Raw genomic sequence first — 19,930 nt, forward strand, 5'->3', positions numbered from 1 at the left:
GTCAAACAATTAGCAATTACTTACATTTCCAAGAGAGGGCACACTGAGGGTTGTGACGCACAGATTTATCCAACATAAAATCAGTATGGAAAGACATTTGCGTTGTTGACAGCCTTCGCTACTTTCAGCAATGGCAGTGGAAAATGTTCATATGTTGTTTTGCATCAAACAACCATGTCTAAAAATAAAAGTGAAAGGAAAAGTGTATTATTATACCATCTCTCAAAAACATCAGCATCGAGAACTACAGTATATATATTGAATAACATTTAACGGAAGTGAAAGGTAGCCCTGTTTCAGTTTTTAATCACTTTGATATGGACATTTAAATACATTTATCTTTCTTTTGCTAAGGTTATTAGTTTTTAACGATATTGTAGTATTATTAGTTCGTTAACAGATGCTCAGAATACAATTTTTAGTTTTAAAATAAATTATAGGTAAAACACACAAAAAAAACTATTAAGTAAAATAAAAATAATACTTTAAAAAAAGGAATATTTTTAAAAGCATTCTGTTTTTCAGTTGTGTATAGTATCAAAAAGCCTTTTGAAGCAGACATTTTTCAACAACATATTCTAGCAAATGTCATAAATGTGTACAGCTTAATGTGTGCTCATTCAAAGACGGTGTTATCTCATGCTGAAAATCCCAGATACAATTAAATAAACGTTTGTTTCCATAGAATGAAATGTGAATAAAATAAACAACAAAACATACACATTAGGCAATTAGTTATTTTAAAACTCTGTATCAGTGTTGGCCCAGAATGTCCCAATCCTTTGTGTAGGACTGTTTTATTGCTGGGTCAAATCTAATGACAAATCCTTCCATTATTTGTTTTAGCTTACACAACCAATACACTTTTCTAAGACAGCCCAGTTGACAAGTAAGCCCCACCCATTTACCACACACCTTGCAAATTAAATCAGACGTATTATTACACCTGTACTATTTGACCCCCGCCTGTTTATAGCCACACAGGTGACGCCTGTAATGGAGATGTTTCCTCACTATACAATAGAGGCATATTATCTGGCTAGAAGAGTCCAATCTATCACAATGAGGGCCCATTATATCACAGATAACCCATCTGGATATAGAGGGAGATTATTTCCTGCAGACAGCAGAGCCTATTCTCTGCTCTGTTTTTGCTCCATGCTAATGAATGCTGGAGGAAAAAGAGTTGAGCTATGAGGGCGTCACTTGAGCGATGCAGCTTTGATGGGAGTGCTGTCCATATCATTAAAACGCTGGCAAATGAAGAACAAGCAGTGGCTTCTGTTGGTGCTGCTCATTAACAACAGGCCGTTTGAGCCCGGCGCCAGCCATGCTACTACCATTGTGTACTCGGAGGCTGGTGGGGGGGGGGGCACTGTGACTGGCAGCTGGGAACACCATGCCAACGGTGGGATGGCGTGACAAACCAAGCCAAGGATGAGCGCAGAGCCTGGCACTGTCAGGGCCCGGGGGGGGGGGGGGCGCGCGTCGCCTCGAAGGCCCCTGGGGTTGGCCCCGGTCAGAGATGTAACCCCAGTTGGCCCTCACCGCTGTCTGCTGTCGCTGCGTCTCTCAGAAGACTGTAGAGGAAGAGTGTGTTTGACATAAACAACTTGATATACCAAAGAAAGATTTCAGCAATGTGTTTTGTCCTGTGCTGTGTTAAAACCTCTTAACCTCTTATTTCGTCTTTATCCAAAAATATCTCTCAGGACTGTAAAGCTCATTAGGTTTAAATTTCATTCAGCCTCACCTTTTACTTTTCCTGCATAAATCGATGAAAGGTTTGATCTTTAAAATGTCCATAACAATTACACAAGAGCCTTGTAAAGGGTCTTTCAATGGTTTTTTGGTCCAAAAGTAAATCAAATTGAAACATGCTTTGTCTTAGAAAACCTGCAAATATTCGTAATTCAGAAGAGGGTTAAAAAGTAACAAATTACTCATCAAAAGGTTTTAGAATAAGTTTATTTTTGATCTAAAAATCATTTTTAAGTTGTCTATAAAATAATTGAAAAAAACCTGAAAATATGTTGAGTTTCTTTCAAGTTACTCTAACTGGTTCTGTAAAGTATGTACACTTTAATCCTGTAACATGATGCATCCTTGAATGTCCGTGAGCCATGTATCAGTCTAAGGATACCATACAGTTCTTTAGTCATGTAAGAAAGAGTTTTATGTGACATAAAATATTTACAGTTCATAAAACAGAGATACGTCTCTTTGCATTTCAAAGTAACCATGATGCTTGTAACGATTATGCAAACAATCAAAATGTAATTATTCAATAATCCAATCAGTCTTTAAATTCAAGTGGACTCAATACTCAATCTGTGTCTTTTTTTATTTAATCCACCCCCCAATGTAATTTATCTATAAATCATGAATAATCAACTTTCAGTCCGTCCCAGTATTTCTTATCTCTGTTTTATTGATGCTTTGTCTACTGCTGCTCACTATGGACCCCTGCCTTTGAAATCACTGGCAGAAACCGCAGCGGCTAACAGTGATGCTATTATTGAGTCCAGATGAAATGTGGCATAAACTGTGAAGGATAGGGGTGTCTTTGTGCCTGGTACACAGTGTCCATCGGTATGATGTCAGTCTATTTTTGACTAATGCAGTCCTTAGCCTTTGTAGAACACAGCACAATAATTGTTTTTTTTTCTCTATTTAAAGGATGGAGCGGTTCCCAGGATAACACATGTTGTCTCTGGGGGGCACTCACAGCGTCTCCATTGCCTTTTCCAGCATTTTAATCATTATCGTTTGCTCTAATGCATATGCAAATCAGCATTCTGTGTGAGAACTGAGGTCGCTGCACATGGCTGAATTCAAAGCCTCCTCAACAAGTTGGTCACAGTCACGGTTATTCAAAGTATTCAAATCAGGCAATACCTCCGTTTATGGTGTTTGTATGTTGGCTCATTCCATTGCGGAACTAGGCCATCTGTGCATTTACGTTTATCTGATTGGTCCCATTTCACGAGTTGGGAGTCGCTCTTCTGAAATTGTTGGACTGAAGCTAAAAAGAAGATGTGTTGTATTTCTCAGAGAGTTCCAAAATGTGCCAAGCTGTTTCTGAGTTGTTCCAACTCACCTGATGTTGCCAATGTTTCTGGAGCCTGCAGCACAAACGCCTTACGTTGCAACTTTATATCCTTGTGATTTTGATCCGCTCAAAAGTAGAATTGGCTCTTTCTTGGCCAACACTACACCTCTTCACCAAGTTTCATGAAAATCAAATCAAACAACTAATTATATATCTTCAGTTTTTCTTCTGACACACAAATAAAGCTAAAAACAATACCTCAGATAATTGAGAAAAAACAACAGATGATCAAATGTTTTGCTGTGGTTGAGGAAGCTATAGAGGTGCTTTGATAATTGAAAGCACTCAGCATACAGGCTTCCCAGTGTGAATCTCTAATTGCTGCTGCTGCAGAATGGCTCTTTGTAACAGAGCTGTAAACCCACTGTTGGCACCATGGGCTTTTAAACAACTCTGCCCTCTGACATTAAAAGTGGCTGGGCTCCATTCACATCCGCGCTCAAATATCCCATCATATTTAAGAGGGCCCATTAAGGGCCACATTGAGAATTCATGGGCCTTTCTCTCACTCCCCCTTGTGTGATTTATCTGTGACGGCCATATTGCGAGGCCCTTTCAGAAGGAGTGGCTCCACTTTTTGTCTTAGAGGAGGCCCAAGACAATGCATTTCAGGCCCATTTCTCCGACAGGGCCTCCTCTTTCAGGGGGCAGAGGAGCCGGGGCCGGCCTAACATCTGTTTGTGTCCAGAGCCAGGCGGGCCCGGAGCACAGCGTGCCTCGGTGGCCCCCTTCTCCTTTCCCTGGGGTCTTTGTTCCCGATTTCATGCTATCAGAGCGGCAGCATGTTTTCCTGCGCAGAGCTGTCAGGGGCATAAAAGGCCCTGAGTGGGGTCACATCAAGAGGGATGGGCATGAAAAATTGGTAAAATGTATCACAAAGCCCACCCACTAAATGGTTGCCTAGCACCCTGTGGTGGGGTGTCAGGATCCCTCCTCCCCCCCCTGTACCTTCCTCTTTTCCCCTTCCCTTGGCTGAATTACACCTCTCTCTCTCACCCTGGCGGACAAGCACATCATTTAGATGAAATGGTGCAAAAGGGTGGTGCTTCAAATGAATCAACGTTATTTGTGTGGGAGGAGGGGTTTGTGCCTCACCGGGGCCTTCTCCTCCCAGTGCGCCCTGGAAGCAGGATGGCCGGTCACCTGCCTGCCTGAAAAAGTCATCAACGGCTATTGTAGCTCAACTGTTGCTCCAAAAGAGAAAATAAATGAAGGGATAGTGAGGGGTGTGTATCCTATGGTATTTCATGACTTGATGCATGATTCTGCATTTAGAAGTTCAATTCAGGATCTACTAGTCTATTGTGAGCTAATAAAAGCAATGTGGCAAATTATGCTCTGAAGGCAAGGTATAAGTCTCAGTGTGTATGAGATTTTGGACTTTAAAGTTAGTTTGGAGTTAAATTAACTGATTACAATTACAAAACAAAAGCAAACCTAATAGAAAGTTAGCATTTAATCAATACTCTTTTCTACTCTAAGGCAAGCTTCCTTTTTTGATTAGATTTATTTTGGTACATTTCTAAAATAATTGTGCACAAAATATTTTTTTATTTTGTACTGATATTGTTGAGCAAATCACACAAAAATGTTTGACACAACTTTGACATGTTGTGTAGGGTTGCTGTCCATCAGTCACATTATCTAGCTCTCTTTGAGGAGGTTGTGATCAATTCAGAATCTTAATAGATAAGTATATCGACTCAGTCATGAATCAATTTTTTCCTCCACCCTAAGTATAACACTTTTCTAGAAATGTCCCTGGTAAAATCAGTGTTCATTTATTGGATCTTGGTCACACTAAGTTGCATATTTGCAGTCTTGTTAATAGTGCTAACCAAGCTCCAGCTCTCTTTAAAGGGTACGGAATTAGACTTTCATTAATTGTTAGATCTCTATCGAATTCCAGAGTAATGAACTCGACAGACCCTGCGATCCTATTGGACCATCACTAATCACCAATCACTGATTGGGTCTTCAATATTCTGTAATTGACTCAGCAACGACAAATTACCTCACTGTCTGTTTCCTTTAATTGATTCCAGCTAGAGCGGCGGTGGAATAGGTAAATTAAATGAGTGCAATGTTTCCAGGTGCTTAGTACTGTATCAATAGCTCTTCAGTTGGCCATCTTTAAATGCGCCATAATGATTGCTTCATGGTTGGTTGTGAATTTGTTTCCTCATTTACACGATAAATGCTTTTTAAACGTATGAGGCGTTAGGGTTAGTAAGAGCCTATACTGTATCAATAGCTCTTTTAATGGCCATGTTTAAGTGTGATACAATGATTTTCCTATGTTTGAATATGAATGTGTGTCCTCATTAACACCATACACATGTGGGTTTAGGTATAAGGCAGTAAGGTTTGAGTCATTACATGTTAATACTTTATCAATGGCTCTGTTGTTGGCCATGTTTAAATTTGTTATAATAATTAAACCCTTGTTGGATGTATAATGTATTCCTCATTAACAGGATACATGTGCTTTTTAGGTATAAAGCATTAGAGTTAGGGTTAGTAAATGTTTATACTGTATCCGGGTTAGGGTCCAGTGCATGGCTCTTCTGTTGCCTTTTCCTTTAAATCTACTACAATGATAGCTTCACAGTTGTGTGTATATTTGTTTCCTCATTAACAAAATAAACGTGCTTTTTGAGACTAAGCATGAAAGAGAAAACATGAATGGCCATGAAACGTCTGGTCTGCAGCCACCTTTTTGAAAACAAAACAACTGCTGCTAAAAAAATCAAATGAATAACACATTAGGATAGCTATTGAGCATTTTAAGCATGCATGGCCTTATTGAGAGGTTAGGAGTAGCCGCTATGTTAAACAGTCTTGCGGACATCTGCTGCGGTTGGTTTCAAACTGCTGACTAAAAGTGGCAGGGGAGGTTTCTCAGATTAAATCTCTCATTAGGTTTTCTTTGTACAGGTGGCAGTAATGTGTCAAGAGCCGGGCCTGAGACAATGTCCTCCTCTTAGTGGGACTAATACGCCTCAGAAGACCCACCCTCCTTTTACTGCCACTACTTTAACACAGAGACACGGTCACAATGAAGCATCTGGTGGCCTTTTCCTGTGTAGAATGCTTTTTTCCATAGCCATTGTGTCTGCTAGTGATCGTGTGTTAGAGAAAGAGATCAGCAGGCTTAGTACATTCATTTCTGTGAATCCACTTCTCTTGAACTTTTCTGCCTGTTTGTTTGAATCTTCACATAAAATGTAGGAGATGATTTTAGAACATTTGCTCTCCAGCTCTCAATAGGAGTTTGGGTGGGTGGGCAAGGGCTTGCTTTCGCATCTGTGTGTATGTGTGTGCAACCCCCCAGTAGTGGGAGGTCGCCAGGGTCAAAGTGATGAATTTTTATAGGCCTGTTCTCTGTGTTTCAGCCCTGTCCCTTTCTCTGCGCGCTGCACTGTCTCTCAAAGACAACCATGCAGGGCAATTTGTCCTGCGGGGCCCTGCAGAATGGGCCAGCAGAGAAGTTAAATACCAGGGGGGATCACACACACACACACTCACACAAAACATACACATACATTCAGTTTCTCTCTCACACGCACACACACCCCTTCGTCCTGTTGTCCTGAATGATTTGTGGCCTGTCCATTATCCATTCCGAGGGGGCAAATGCTTTTGGACGGTTTCTGAAGGTAAAGTCAGAATGGCTGCCCTCCATTGTTTTTAGAGAAGTTTCCCAGATGTTATAGTGGACAAGATAAATAGGGCACATTATCACTACCTTGCCCTCTTACCTCTCCAAGCTCGCTCGTTGGCGAGGGCGTGGCTCGTTGGGAGACCTCCTACGACGCACACACTGCCATCAAACTTCCACGAGTTCATGGGAAGGGGCCAGGGTTTGTGAGTGGGCCGCTCGCTGTTAGGGGGGACACAGGCCATGTTTACTAGGGTCAACCGTTGATCAGCGGGTCACACGCAGGCTAACTTTGCTGGGTGATAATGATGAATTATCCATGTTGAATCCCCACCCTGCTGTGTGATGAATCCACAATGTTTGGAAGCATTAAATTAGCCCTCCACGGAGAGAAGAGTGGATCCTCTGGCTTGTGTCCAGTCAGCTCGGGCGGGGGGGGTCACAGCTGATTTACTGGCTCTCCTGCGTAATAGCTGGCAGGAAGGCAGGAGGCCGAATTTGTTGTCGCCTCCTCCCGGTGCCCCCTTCTCCCCGGCTCGGGAAGATGTCGCTGCGGGACGGGCGTGATGAACGGTGGCGAACGGAAGAAAAGTGATCGGGGTGCTAAGCAATCTGCGGTGAACCTGCCAGCCCCCGTTGGCACACCTTAACTCAGCTGGCAGAGAAAATAATGGCGCGTTCTGACAATGCCACTGCCCCCGCTGACACAAAGGGGAGCCCCCGTCCCCTGCCTCTGGCAATGAAGAATGAATAGTTAGCTCATTGTCCACCCATCGTCTGTCTCCCTCTGCACACTCTCTGCTACTCTCTTCACCTAATTGAGATTTAATCACTGAATTCTAAATGCACTCAATGGATTATTATATCGGTGGAATGACAGTTTAGTGTGAATCATTGCATGGGATTGGGGGGAGGGAGGGAGGAACATAAATCCCCCAGGAGTCCGGAGGAGTTGTCCATTGGCTGGCACCCTGTTATCCTACAGATTTCTGCAACTTGTTCACACTTGTAAAAAAATACACTTTACTGGCTGCCACTAACATTTTAACACAATTTGATCCTAATAAGTCAACCCTAACACAAACAGAGGCGTAACTCTAACCCAAAGTCATCCCAATTTAAAGGCTTAACTTTATAAGGCATTGAATTAATCAATCTAAATGTAAGGACTCAGTTGGTTTAATGTCCCAAAATATTCTTTCTAAAGTCTTACAATGCCAGGGCAAGGCAAGAAGAATTTGATTCATTTTTTAAATTATATTGGAATTTAGGCGTAGGGATTATTTTCTAATTATGAGTAACATCTATTTTTAGAATAATTTGCAGATCTCTCTAGGATACGCGTTATGCAGATCATGATAACAGAACCAACAGCAGTTGTATTTTGTTTACAGCCGGGATGTTCCACTCTAGTTTTTCTAGGGAGCCCTAGTCATAATGAAAATAAATATATATTCTACCATGAAAACGTCACTAAATCCAGCAGAATTTCAAATGCTTGTTATGGTTTAAAGGTCTCTATTGTCCCATTGAGCATACACTTAAATAAAATATTATTGAAATATACAAAATCCAATCTTACAAAATAAAATGCTACTGTCTACTAATTATATCCTACTAAAAAGTGTTGCCTGTGTATTTAAATCCTGATATATGATGTTATTCCTCTCTATGGTAGAGCTCCATTGTTGTGCAAGAACAATTTAAATCACATCAATGAGTCACAGTGTTGAACCCTGAACGCACATACTGCACTATATTTTGACTCAATACCCCATTCACCGTCCTGCTGCTGAAGAACTCACTACATGACCAAAAGTGTATAAATCCGCATCTGAAAATAGTTCCCAACGAATGCACTATTTACTCCTGTTTGAGTAGAGCTTGCAGAAAATATAGTGCCCAACTGTTTAGCTAAGTTAGCAGGCCTTTAAATAACACGTTACACCTGTTTGTAAAGGTATATATTATGTATGAACCAATGGGCTTGGAGTTGACACATTTAGTTTTTTCAGTGTAATTTAAAATGATTGTTCTTAGGCTCTTCCCATTAGTCCGTAGGAGACGTTGACATGTAAAACAGGCTTGCATTGTCAGCCCTGCCGTCGGGCTGTGTGTGGGTTTCTTACTGTTTAAGTCGGGCACAGTGGTTCACCTCCATCTGTTGGCAGGACCTGAGACAGAAGGCTTGAAAGTGTGTGTGTGTGTGTGTGTGTGTGTGTGTGTGTGTGTGTGTGTGTGTGTGTGTGTGTGTGTGTGTGTGTGTGTGTGTGTGTGTGTGTGTGTGTGTGTGTGTGTGTGTGTGTGTGTGTGTGTGTGTGTGTGTGTGTGTGTGTGTGTGTGTGTGTGTGTGTGTGTGTGTGTGTGTGTGTGTGTGTGTGTGTGTTTGGTCTTTGAAGTGGGACAGATTGCTTTAACCTCTCCTAAGGAGAGCAGCTGGAATACAGAGCTCCTTTAAACAGCCGCTTCCTCCTTCGACAGTCATGAGATTATCCTCCATTGATGCACAAAGGCAGCGCCTTCCTCTGCAACCTCTCATCCCGGCCCCCCGGGCCCCTGCCCCTTTGCAAACACTCAGCGTTGACCTCTGACCCATAATGCAGGGATGTGATGCCAAGTCACTTTGCTGGATCATCTAAAGAGTGCAGAGTGAAGACATCCTTACTGTCCTCTGGACTACAGCTGCTGTACCTGACAGCTGTCTGTTTATGTTCCCTTCCTTTGACCGCTCCCTCCTTTTACTAATTGTCATGGATTAAATAAGAAGCCAATTGCAGCCAAATGAATTAAGATAATATCATTTAGCGTGGACAATGAGAGCATGTCTTTGTGCTTTGAAGGGACAGTTGTGTGGAGACGAGCACCTGGACTCTGCTGGCAGCATCACTGCATGTATAGGTCTAAGTGACAGCATGGGACTCTCATGTTCCCCTTCTTGGTGTTTGGTGGGCTGATCTTATGACGGAGGCAGTGGGATGAGCGGGGCTGTGTGTGTTGGATGAGGGGGGATGTTTCTCACAAAGGATGACAGTAAGGGAGGCTTGATCAATCGGGTGCAATCAGCCACCAGCCCCTGCACCGACACACTGATCGCTTGGTCAATGAGCTGATGAATGGATCAATCAGACACATGTCAGCGTCCAACGCCACGCCACAGGACACCCAGGGCTCCGGCCGCACCAGTGGGCATCTAAATGAAAGAAAGCTGCTTTATCCTGTTCAGTTAGACACTGAGTGCATGTAGAACACTTTTAAAGTAAAGCCAATGCTTCTCTCCTGCTCCTGGAAAGAGCCAAACATCTGCGTTGGGAGTCATTTGTTTCCCTGAAGTTTAAATTGTTTAATTCACCCTGTAATCCTGAATGTAATTGTTTTTGGAGGAGACATGTCCTCACAAGAAAAGGCAGCATTAGGTTATTGTGTTTTCTTCTAATTGAGTCTCGCTTGTGGTGACACTTTTGGCACTTGTTGCACAATGATCTCACTGAGAATACTGTATTCTCCCTCTTCTCTGGGTAAAACATTTACTCTCTTCTATCGGTTTCTATCCAGGTACTTATATAAATGTAGGGGACATATTAAGGTTTAGTGATGACTGTATTTTGATCCAAGCCCTGTGTACCAGATTATCAAATCATAATAATGGAGGGCTATTTTTCACCTCCTGATATCCATGCTTATTGTGCCAGGATGCAGTGTTTGCTTCTGGTCTCACTTTAAGCTGTCCAGGGATTTCTGCCTGACTGACTTCTAGATTTTAAAAGCAGACCACAGAAGGGGGCTCGCTTGGAAGAATCTGTAGAATCTGAAGTCAATTTGAAACTCACAGCTGTCACTACACTTTCTAGAAAACGTGTACTTTGTGTCACCTATATAGAGAGCCGCAGAGTAAAATAAATGAATTGCCTTTTTTGATAGTATATGTCCTGGTTTGATTAGTTTTCAAGACAAACAAGCCAAATTCAAGTATTGTTCTTTTTACTGGTTTCTTCCCTTCTCTTCGACAGTAAACTAGATCTTTAAGTTGACATTTGAAGAAGTCACTGAGTTTCTGGAAACATTTTCCATTGAGATTTGATGGACCAAATAACCAATCAATTAGCCAAGAAAATAATTGAAAGTTTCTTTAACAATAAAAAGACCTTTCTTGCATCTGAAAGAAATAGTTTGAAAAATATATATAGTAATCAGAAAGTACAACCCGTGACCACAGTTGGTGCAGTCTGATCAGAGATGGCAGAAAGCGACTCTCTGTGGTTGTCTTCGCTACAATGACTTTTTGACAGGGAAAGTATCTCTTGCCCTTCTCCCTAGCTCCTTCTTTGGCCTATTCATTGCACAAAGCTGCTTAAGCGCACTTAAGCGCATTAGCATTTGGCTGCCAGGGGACCATATTGACCCTGCATTTGGATGGCCTAAATGAGTGAAAGATGGAGCGATTTGTTAGGGCTTTAGAAAGTTGCTTTTGGGGAGGGGAGGGGTGTGGGGGGGGGGAGCTTGAAGGAATGGGGTTGAGTTAGTGGTGGGGATGTGGGGGGGGGGGGGGGGGGGGTCTGCAGAGAGTTGTTCCACTTTCTCTCAAGGCATGGTGTTTGTTCTGATCTGCTGTGCCGTTTCTTGGTGGCCGAAGCAGGACTGATTTGTGACATTTCAGTCTAAAGGGCCTTTTTCTGCTCGCTATATTGGCTTGACCCGATTATCTAATCTGTGCTTTGAATTTCAATCAGGTCGCCCAGTCCCTGCCGCGCGGTATGGGAACCACTGGCTGAGGGATTACCTCATTCAACTGTCTTCAAACACAGATGGTCGAATGTTTAACTAATTGTTAAAAGAATCCACAAAGAGGAATTTAAGCATGCACACAGTCCATGGGGTCAGTACATAGAGCCAGATAAAGAGAGGGGACAGTGAGGTGGTGGTTTGTGCGACGCTTCTTTAAAAAATCATTCAAATGTGCAGTGTAGTGCATGGAGCTGGACACAATGGCTGCTCTCAGAACATTACTGTACAAAGTGTGTGTGGGGGTTGGACACACTTTCAATATGTAGGAATATCTGTAATTGAATTAATGTTTTCTTTTTCCTTATGAACACACAAACCAACATGATTTTTCTTGTGTCTTTGATCACTCATTGTTTCCATCCCCCACTCCAGAGTCTTTGCTCAACTGCCACCCTGCAGACAGTCCGAGCCGCCGACACCAACGAGGTGGACAAGCTAATATTCAGAGAGAGTGACAATGACCGGAAGGTAAGCTGTACTGCGTTAATGCTGCCTGTCACAAAATGCAAAAGCATATATTCCTAAATTGAAATTATATTGTCATCAGAACAGCTTTTTGTCAAATTTGTATAGAAACAAATTTGTCTTCAGGGCTAGTCACACCACAAAAAAGTACCTGCATAATAAAAGCAGCTCTGATGAGTGTTATAGGGAAAAATGTATTCCTTTTTTTATTTAGAAATATAATCAGAGTAACATTTGTAGCTACAAACTCCACTTTCTGTCAGTATAGTGCACACTGAATATGTATCGCTTCAATGGCCTTAATTTACATTCACATACAATATGCCTAATTTTCCTTTTAAGCAAGCAGGAAACATGCTAGCTATAGTCACTCACATCAGCCCCAAGAACCTTTCTGTACTGTGATTTATCATCAATTCATTCAAAAAAGTCTTATCACAGAGTTAGCTGTGTGTGTCAGCTAGCTTGTTCACTCAATCGCTAACTGGACAGTAAGTTCACACAGTATATAAAAGAGAGATATTTGCACTATTGACACCTATCTCATTTCTACCGAAGAGGATTAGGGCCATATGTGATTTTTTTTTTGGGATCTGACCAAAAGGGATTTTATTTTCAGTTGTGAGATTAAATTCTGATTTAAATATCACAATTCTGACTTTTTTCACAGAATCCTAACTTTAATCTCAGAACAAAAAAAGATATATGTTGGGTCGGGTCTCAAAGAAAACATGTGGTCCTAATCCTCTTCCAAACATTACTGTTTTAAAAAAAAAGTATTTTTTATTTTGAGTAGTTTATTCCAAAAGTGGACACAGTTAACACGCTTAAATAATTTCCTACCAGACGATGTTCACAATTATCTTGTCAACATTGTCCTGCAAGATTTCAATTGATGTAATTTCCCCCCCTGCGTGCCAATTTAAATTAATTGACTAGGGTGTAAAATATCTGGTGTGAGCAGGCCTTAATAGGAACATTATTATAATGCATGTTCAAAAAGGAATATTGCACTTGTGATTAAAGCTTCAAATTCTAATCATTTTCCAGTTCTATACATGTCATACAGCTCAACCTGAGTTATTACAAGTTGTGTTAACATTCAGAGTATAGTGGTGCCTCAGAGAGACGCGTGTAGAATGCACAGTGCTGTCTGCTGTTCATTATTGCTCTAATTACCAAGTGCAGTTGACATTAGTATTGTTATTAATCAGAGCTTCTCTCCTGCCTCTGATCCAGGTTGTTCTTCAACTTGAGAAAAAGCTTTTTAATTATGTCAACCAGGATGTTTTCCGGGAAAACAATGGGAGCCCGGTAAGTCACCTCTTTGCTTTCCAGCTCTTTATATATCCATCTGCTCTCTTATTTCTACACTTCCAATGTTTATCACAAATTAAATTCACTCCATCAACTGTATAGTGATTGTTTTTTCACCTCATAGTAGCTACGCCTGCCATTAACTACATTTCAAATTGATTATCTACAAAAGGGACTAGAGCTTTGATTCTGTGGTGAAACCCAATTGGGGGCGACCCGTGCTGTAATTTCTCAAAATTCCCCCGGGCTTGAACCAAATCGGGTTTGTGCATTATCCGTGCTATAATCAATAACCTACTGAATCATTTGAATATCTACATTTCTCTGTTGTCTTAATGATTTTTTGCTGCTGTTCGAAAGACATGTCACTGAAAGCAGTTGCCTAACATACTACCTCCTATTAATGAGGAGAAATCTCTATTTAACAGTACATGGCGAAGGTATATGTGAGTTCTTAGGCTGTGCTGAACATGCAGGAGGTGAAGGTGGATGACAGAGATTGTTTTGAAAATGTCTGTTACTGCACTGAAAATACTTGATTTAGATTTTTTAACAATGCAAATGTGAGTTTTTAATTTAGAATTGAACATTGTGCAAGCCGGGTTCATGTAGGGTCGATTTTAAGGCCCTACCAAAGCTCTTAACCAAAGTTACACAACTTCATTTTAGGACATTTGCTGTTAAGATAATATGAATAATAAAATAAGCCCTCCTAAGAAGTTGTTGTGGCAGCTGCTGAGCTCTGTCATGACTTTGCTTTAGTTGAAGCCTTCACATCACTTCACAACACACACTCCCTTTGTCCCCACTGTGGGGCCTAATGTCTCTGGAATAACTGTTAAATGAGACTGAGGGTGTTTCTCAATGTCGAGGAAGGCTGCTCCAGAACCACTATTTCAAGCATACTATGTCATGGAGTGCCGCCGAAGGACTGTTCCAATGTCCAACATACTTGGAATTCTACCGAGCCCGGCGTACTTCGTTTGGAGAAATGTTGCAGCTGCACATGTGTCGACTCCGCCTTCTTAAAATTCCCACAATGCTTTGCGCACGGATCAATTTCCCCAAATCTGTGGCGGAAAATGTAAGGCCGGGCCTCTCATATGACGCACACTTGCTCGCCTGTTCCACTCTTCGTTTTCCAAATGCCAGGCATACTGAGAAACACCCTGTGTGTACTGTAGATGAGGTGAGTGTGAAATGTCTACAGAGGAAAGATTCCAGCATACACTTCCACTTTTATACGGCTGTTTATTACATTAAGTAGTTCAAAGTTGGACCTTGTTAAAAAAACCATGAAGGACACACACGCACACACACAAACACACAAACATGCACGCACGCACGCACGCACGCACGCACACATACACACACACACACACACACACACACACACACACACACACACACACACACACACACACACACACACACACACGTACATCTGGAAGTCTAGTGTAGAGTGTATTAATATTATTGGCCACATACCATAACAACATAGTAAAAGTAACAATGATAAACTTTAATTTGAGTTGTATTGCGATGTTACCGTTTCATTTGAATTCCAATTAACATGTCTATTGGAGCATTATCACTAATAAACTGTATTTATATAACACCTTTTAAACAGAGTTACATTCATCCGCTCCTGAAGTTTGTTAAATGGTTGTGTAAGAACAGTGGTGGACTGTTACTAACTGTAATATACTCATCCCTGTACTTAACTATTTTATATACTTTACTTGAGTATTTCCAATTACCTACATATACTCTTATTCCACTACATTTTAGAGGCAATTAATGTCCTTTTACTCCACTACATGTATTTAACACTTATAGTTACTTTTTTCATCTGAAAACACAATATGCTGATACAGTATGATGCGATCATTCAATACTCAACTATTTTACAAAGTATCACACATTGGATGCATATAAAAAAAATGACTATACAACCCACTCGTAGACTAGCTCACTGTGTGTTTCTATCTGTAAAGAAACACTAATTGATTGATAGATGGGTCAAAAAGCACATGTTCACCACTGCCCTGCTTTATGCTTGTGCCACTGCAGTCATAACAGTCTGGTCATTTTAGATTATAATTGTCTGAACTGTGTTATCATATTACATTTACCTTGTTCTGTATCAAGCTTTTCTAAAACTGAACGGAAGTTAAATATAATCATTTAAGGTCCCTTGTGATAAAGGCAGTTCACCAAAACAGCAGGAAGTGACATCATTGAGCTATTAAACCAAAGATGGGATTGGAAAGAGGCAGATATTGACCTTACACATCAGTGCTGATTCATTGGGTTAAAATGCTTATGTTCAGCATTGCTCTGCGTTATGCACTGTAACATTATGTCACTGTAACATTATGTCACTAATGAATTAGGTTGCAAATGAACTTTTTCTAGAACTGCACTGAAATTACCCAAAGTTGCCCTAATAATTGAAATCCTGGTTACTCACAAGTGAGAAATATTGTGTAAACATGTTTCCTTAAATCAATGTTGGTATGTGGTTATTTCTTCTTAATAGAAGCATTCAAACAGACGTCTTGTGATTGCAGGAAGTGACATCTTTTAGCTATTAAACCAAAGATGGGATTTCAAATGGACACATAATGACCTTACATTATACTGAACGGCAGAGAATTATTGAATTTGAGGAGCTGAAATATGTAGAAAGTGTTTAAGCTGTAGGAGGTTGAGGAACCACTACACACTGCCCCCCTCTCCACCTCCACCCCCTCCTCCTCACCAAGCCTGACAAGATGGATGACATAATGGGGGCATCAGAGATAATCTGATGGTCATGGTCTAGTTAAACACACCATGTTATGATCCTTATAAAACAAACTACCTTTCCAAAAGGATAAATGTCCCTCCTCTCACTCCTCCACTGGGGAAGGTGGGGGGGGGAATCCATTGCATCCTTCATCAACTGCAAGACTTGTACCGGCTTGACAGAAATTTAATTCGAGGCAGCTCTTGAAAATAATTATTGTATTTTGAGAGGAGTAATCATTGGCCGGGACATGATTGAATGTGTCCATGCCTATTGACTTTTGCGATGATTAATAGGTTTGTTTAGTCGATATTCCCATCGAAATTGTATAATTAATTATCCCCGGCGCTGTCAGGGTGGGACGATGGAGAGCCCTGATGAGTATTTGGGAAGATTACATTTTCTGGGCGCTCCTGGCGTCAAGGGGCACTGCGGGGCCTTGCTCCGGTGGAGAGATGGGAGGAGCGTGTGTGTCTGTGTGTTTCGTGCTGTAGATCTGCACAGTTTTCTTCCCTCTCCTGGAGCACACACCCGCGAGGCCCTCCCCCTTCCTCCATCCACATTGATTTTGTTTCAGTATCTCTTTATTGTAACTTTATCAGTGTGGTGTCGGCAGATGGGGGGCTTGCAGAGGGGGGTGCGTTTGTGTACTGGCTTTAGGAAGTGATGAACCTTTCTGTCTGGCCTGCCTCTCCTTGTCATGCGGGCGGCGTAGTCCTCTGCATTACTCAAAGGCCTCGAGACGTTTTCAACATGAGGGGACATAAAAGAATAAAGAACAAATGCCGCTCCGGCTTAAAGTCATATTTCATTTTTTACCCGTCAAACCTCTTAAAGGGGGATACAGAAGCCATGCTAAGTGAAATCCGACCTTATAGGATTTATATAAACCCCCTTATGTGGTCCCTGTTGTCTTGTCCCTGTTTCGTTTTTTTTAAATGTTTTTATTCCAGTCTCATTGTACAAACATATTCACACTTTTGTCAATATTTTTTCATATGGCATTGAACTTCAGTTTTTGGAAGTCAAAATGATCCCCTTATCGTTGAAGTCACTGTTTTTTCTTCTGATATTTTTTGACATTTTTCCAATATCCTTCCACCGTACCCAGATCATTAACATGGGAAGGAGGGTTCAGAAGCACAGTGGTGTGGTTTAGTTTGGTTTGGTCCCTCTCAACACCAATCGGCCACCCCCACCTTACCAGTGACATTTTATCGCTTTTCCTCACAAAATAATAATGAACATCCCATAAAAAAAGGAAAAATATGGCCCCTGCAATGAAAGCCAAGTGCAAGGTGTAAAAATCAAATTAAATGACCTTTCACCCCAACATTTATTGATGGCTTTTAATGGCAGAAGGTGTTGTCACAGGGGATATTTGACAACGTGTAAATCAAAGCACAATTACAGGTGGTGGCACCGTGAGAGGGACAGTTGGGGGCCAAAGACCTCGTATTCCCTTTTTTTCTACTTCCTGCCTCCTAACTATCACTGCCACTCTGATTTAGGAGCACGCTGTTCGTCCAAGCAAAGACAGAAATGTGCACCCATGACAGGGTAGTTTTTACCCCGACACTTCTTCATCTTTTCCCTCTGTGATATTGCTGCAGCCGCATCACCACCAACTCCCAAGGTCATCTCTGGTTGACAAACTACTCCTGGCTTTATAATGTCATGAGGCCATGAACAAATATAAGCCGGGTTTTTTTTTTCTAAACCACTGACCCTGCAGAGCAGCGGAGCATTATGCTTAATTGACACTGGGATGAAATGTGGTGTGAAATTTGTCGCTGCAGGGCTTTTCATTCACCTGAATGAATTTCTCAACATTCACTTAAGGTAGATACACACAACCATATGTTGCTCATCCCCTGCTTAAACTGTCACACACATATAAAATGAGGTGCTTAGCCTCAAACAAACACAATCAGGTGCGAACATGTGTAAAATAGTCAATTATTGATTTTGGCATGCACCATTATTCAAGTATAAGAATGTATTGCTTAATATACTCTTATATATGCCAACAAGGGCAAGTGCGCTACAACGGCCCAACACACTTTCAACACGCTGCAGCTTCAAAAAGTGGTGCAAGCACAAATGTGCCAAAACACATGCAAATAAAAAAACTCAGCAACTTGACAAAACATGCGCAACGTTTTGAAAATATTCCTCAACTTGACGAAAATACTAAATCATGTGAGCACATTTTTACAGTTACATTTAAAGTATGTTTCTAACAACAGTGATTGTTGGACAATTTTATAATCCCGAACGTGGGCATGTGTTTTGATGTTGGTGAAGATGTGTTTCTTGATTTGAACGTTCTTTGGTTTTTATATTTACACATTTTTTAAAGCACATCACGTGTGTTTCGGGACGTTGCAGTGCGTTTGCCCCTGTCGGCCACCGTACTTGCACAAAATGAAAAGTAAGAGCATTTTCTCATAGATGATTATACAATTAGACTTATTTTTGCGACCAGTGGAGTTGCCCCCCTTTAGCCGGTATAAGAATGCAGGTTTAAGCCAATTGCGCATTATATTTACAGATTTCAGTTTCTCAATGAATTATCCAATTTTGATTCTGTTCAACTCTCAATGATCTTTATTGCTTTTGGCATCATAAATCCAACATCAGTCAGATCAGGACACACACACACACACACACACACACACACACACACACACACACACACACACGCGCGTGCGCGGCGGGGTGTCAGTGTGTGGATGGTGAGACGGGTGTACAGCGGAGCGTGGGGTTGCATCCCCTGCTCAGCCATCCCTCATCCACAGTGTGTGGGTCTCTCCTGTGACCTGGGAGTTTGATGAATGCAGCACATCTGCCCTCCTGAACCTCTGAGACTCGTCTGGGAGGCCCCCCCGCCTGCAAGTAATGGCCACTGTTCTACACCACTGGCACATAATCACACATACACACAAACACACCGAGCATCATCGCGATGGCACATACTTGATTTTTTTTAAACACGTGTGTGCTCAACAGTGCCTTGAAGACTGGCAACACACACACGTTGATACATGCACAACATAAATATGTCATCCACGATGGAAGACTGTAGTTACCTTCTGCTCATATAATCATATCCCATGTCTCCACTCTGTGAGGACGTCCTTCTAAATATTACCCATGTGCTATGCGTCATCATGTAGCCATCAACATATTGCTGCATGTAATACAGCGATGTAATTTCATTAACGTCATCTTCCTATAGAGCCGCTGTCAGACTCACACGGCCCGGTATGAGCTCTTCATCAGGACATAATTGTAGCCTGGTGTTTGAAACATGTACAATAGCCCAATTTACCACCAAATGAACATATCTCCACGTCTTCCTGTCTGAAAGGAAGGGGCGGGGCTAGCGCGGGGTCCTCCGGGGTTGCTGGGAAACGTCGCTGTCAGTCTCTCAGGGAGGCAGTCATGCAGGTGCCCGAGCTACCTGTTCATCTCCCAGATAATTAATGTGTACAAGGAGCCGCTAATTGCACTTTTCACTAATGATTTATGGGTTTTGTGAAAGGGGGGAAATTGGGAGACGTGTGTGTGTACACTCTAGTGAGTGAGTACAGCTGGGTGAGGAGACATGATTGATGAAGAGTGTGTGGATGCACTGTCAGTGTGGAGAAATAGACCCCCATTGGACAGGGCTAGTAGCACACACACACGAATGGTCAACTGCTTTCAATTTTCTCCAGCGTGGGGAACATGGAGATAACTAAATATAGCAAAAGATGGAACCTACTCTCCTGCACTCTCATTTGGCTTATTCTCATCC

General features: G+C 41.7%; 1 protein-coding gene across 2 annotated transcripts in view; it reads left to right on the forward strand.

Annotated features, from left to right (window-relative positions):
• inpp5a (inositol polyphosphate-5-phosphatase A) overlaps nt 1–19,930 on the forward strand; it is a 215,933-nt gene that overhangs the window by 178,403 nt on the left and 17,600 nt on the right. For both annotated transcript variants that reach the window (XM_079690298.1, XM_079690297.1), the window contains exons 10-11: nt 11,928–12,023; nt 13,260–13,334. In XM_079690298.1, the coding sequence (XP_079546424.1) occupies nt 11,928–12,023; nt 13,260–13,334 (171 nt within the window). The remainder of the gene's footprint in view (nt 1–11,927; nt 12,024–13,259; nt 13,335–19,930) is intronic.

The sequence above is a fragment of the Notothenia rossii genome, assembly GCF_949606895.1.
Source record: "Notothenia rossii genome assembly, chromosome: 6".
In the NCBI taxonomy this organism is placed as follows: domain Eukaryota; kingdom Metazoa; phylum Chordata; class Actinopteri; order Perciformes; family Nototheniidae; genus Notothenia; species Notothenia rossii.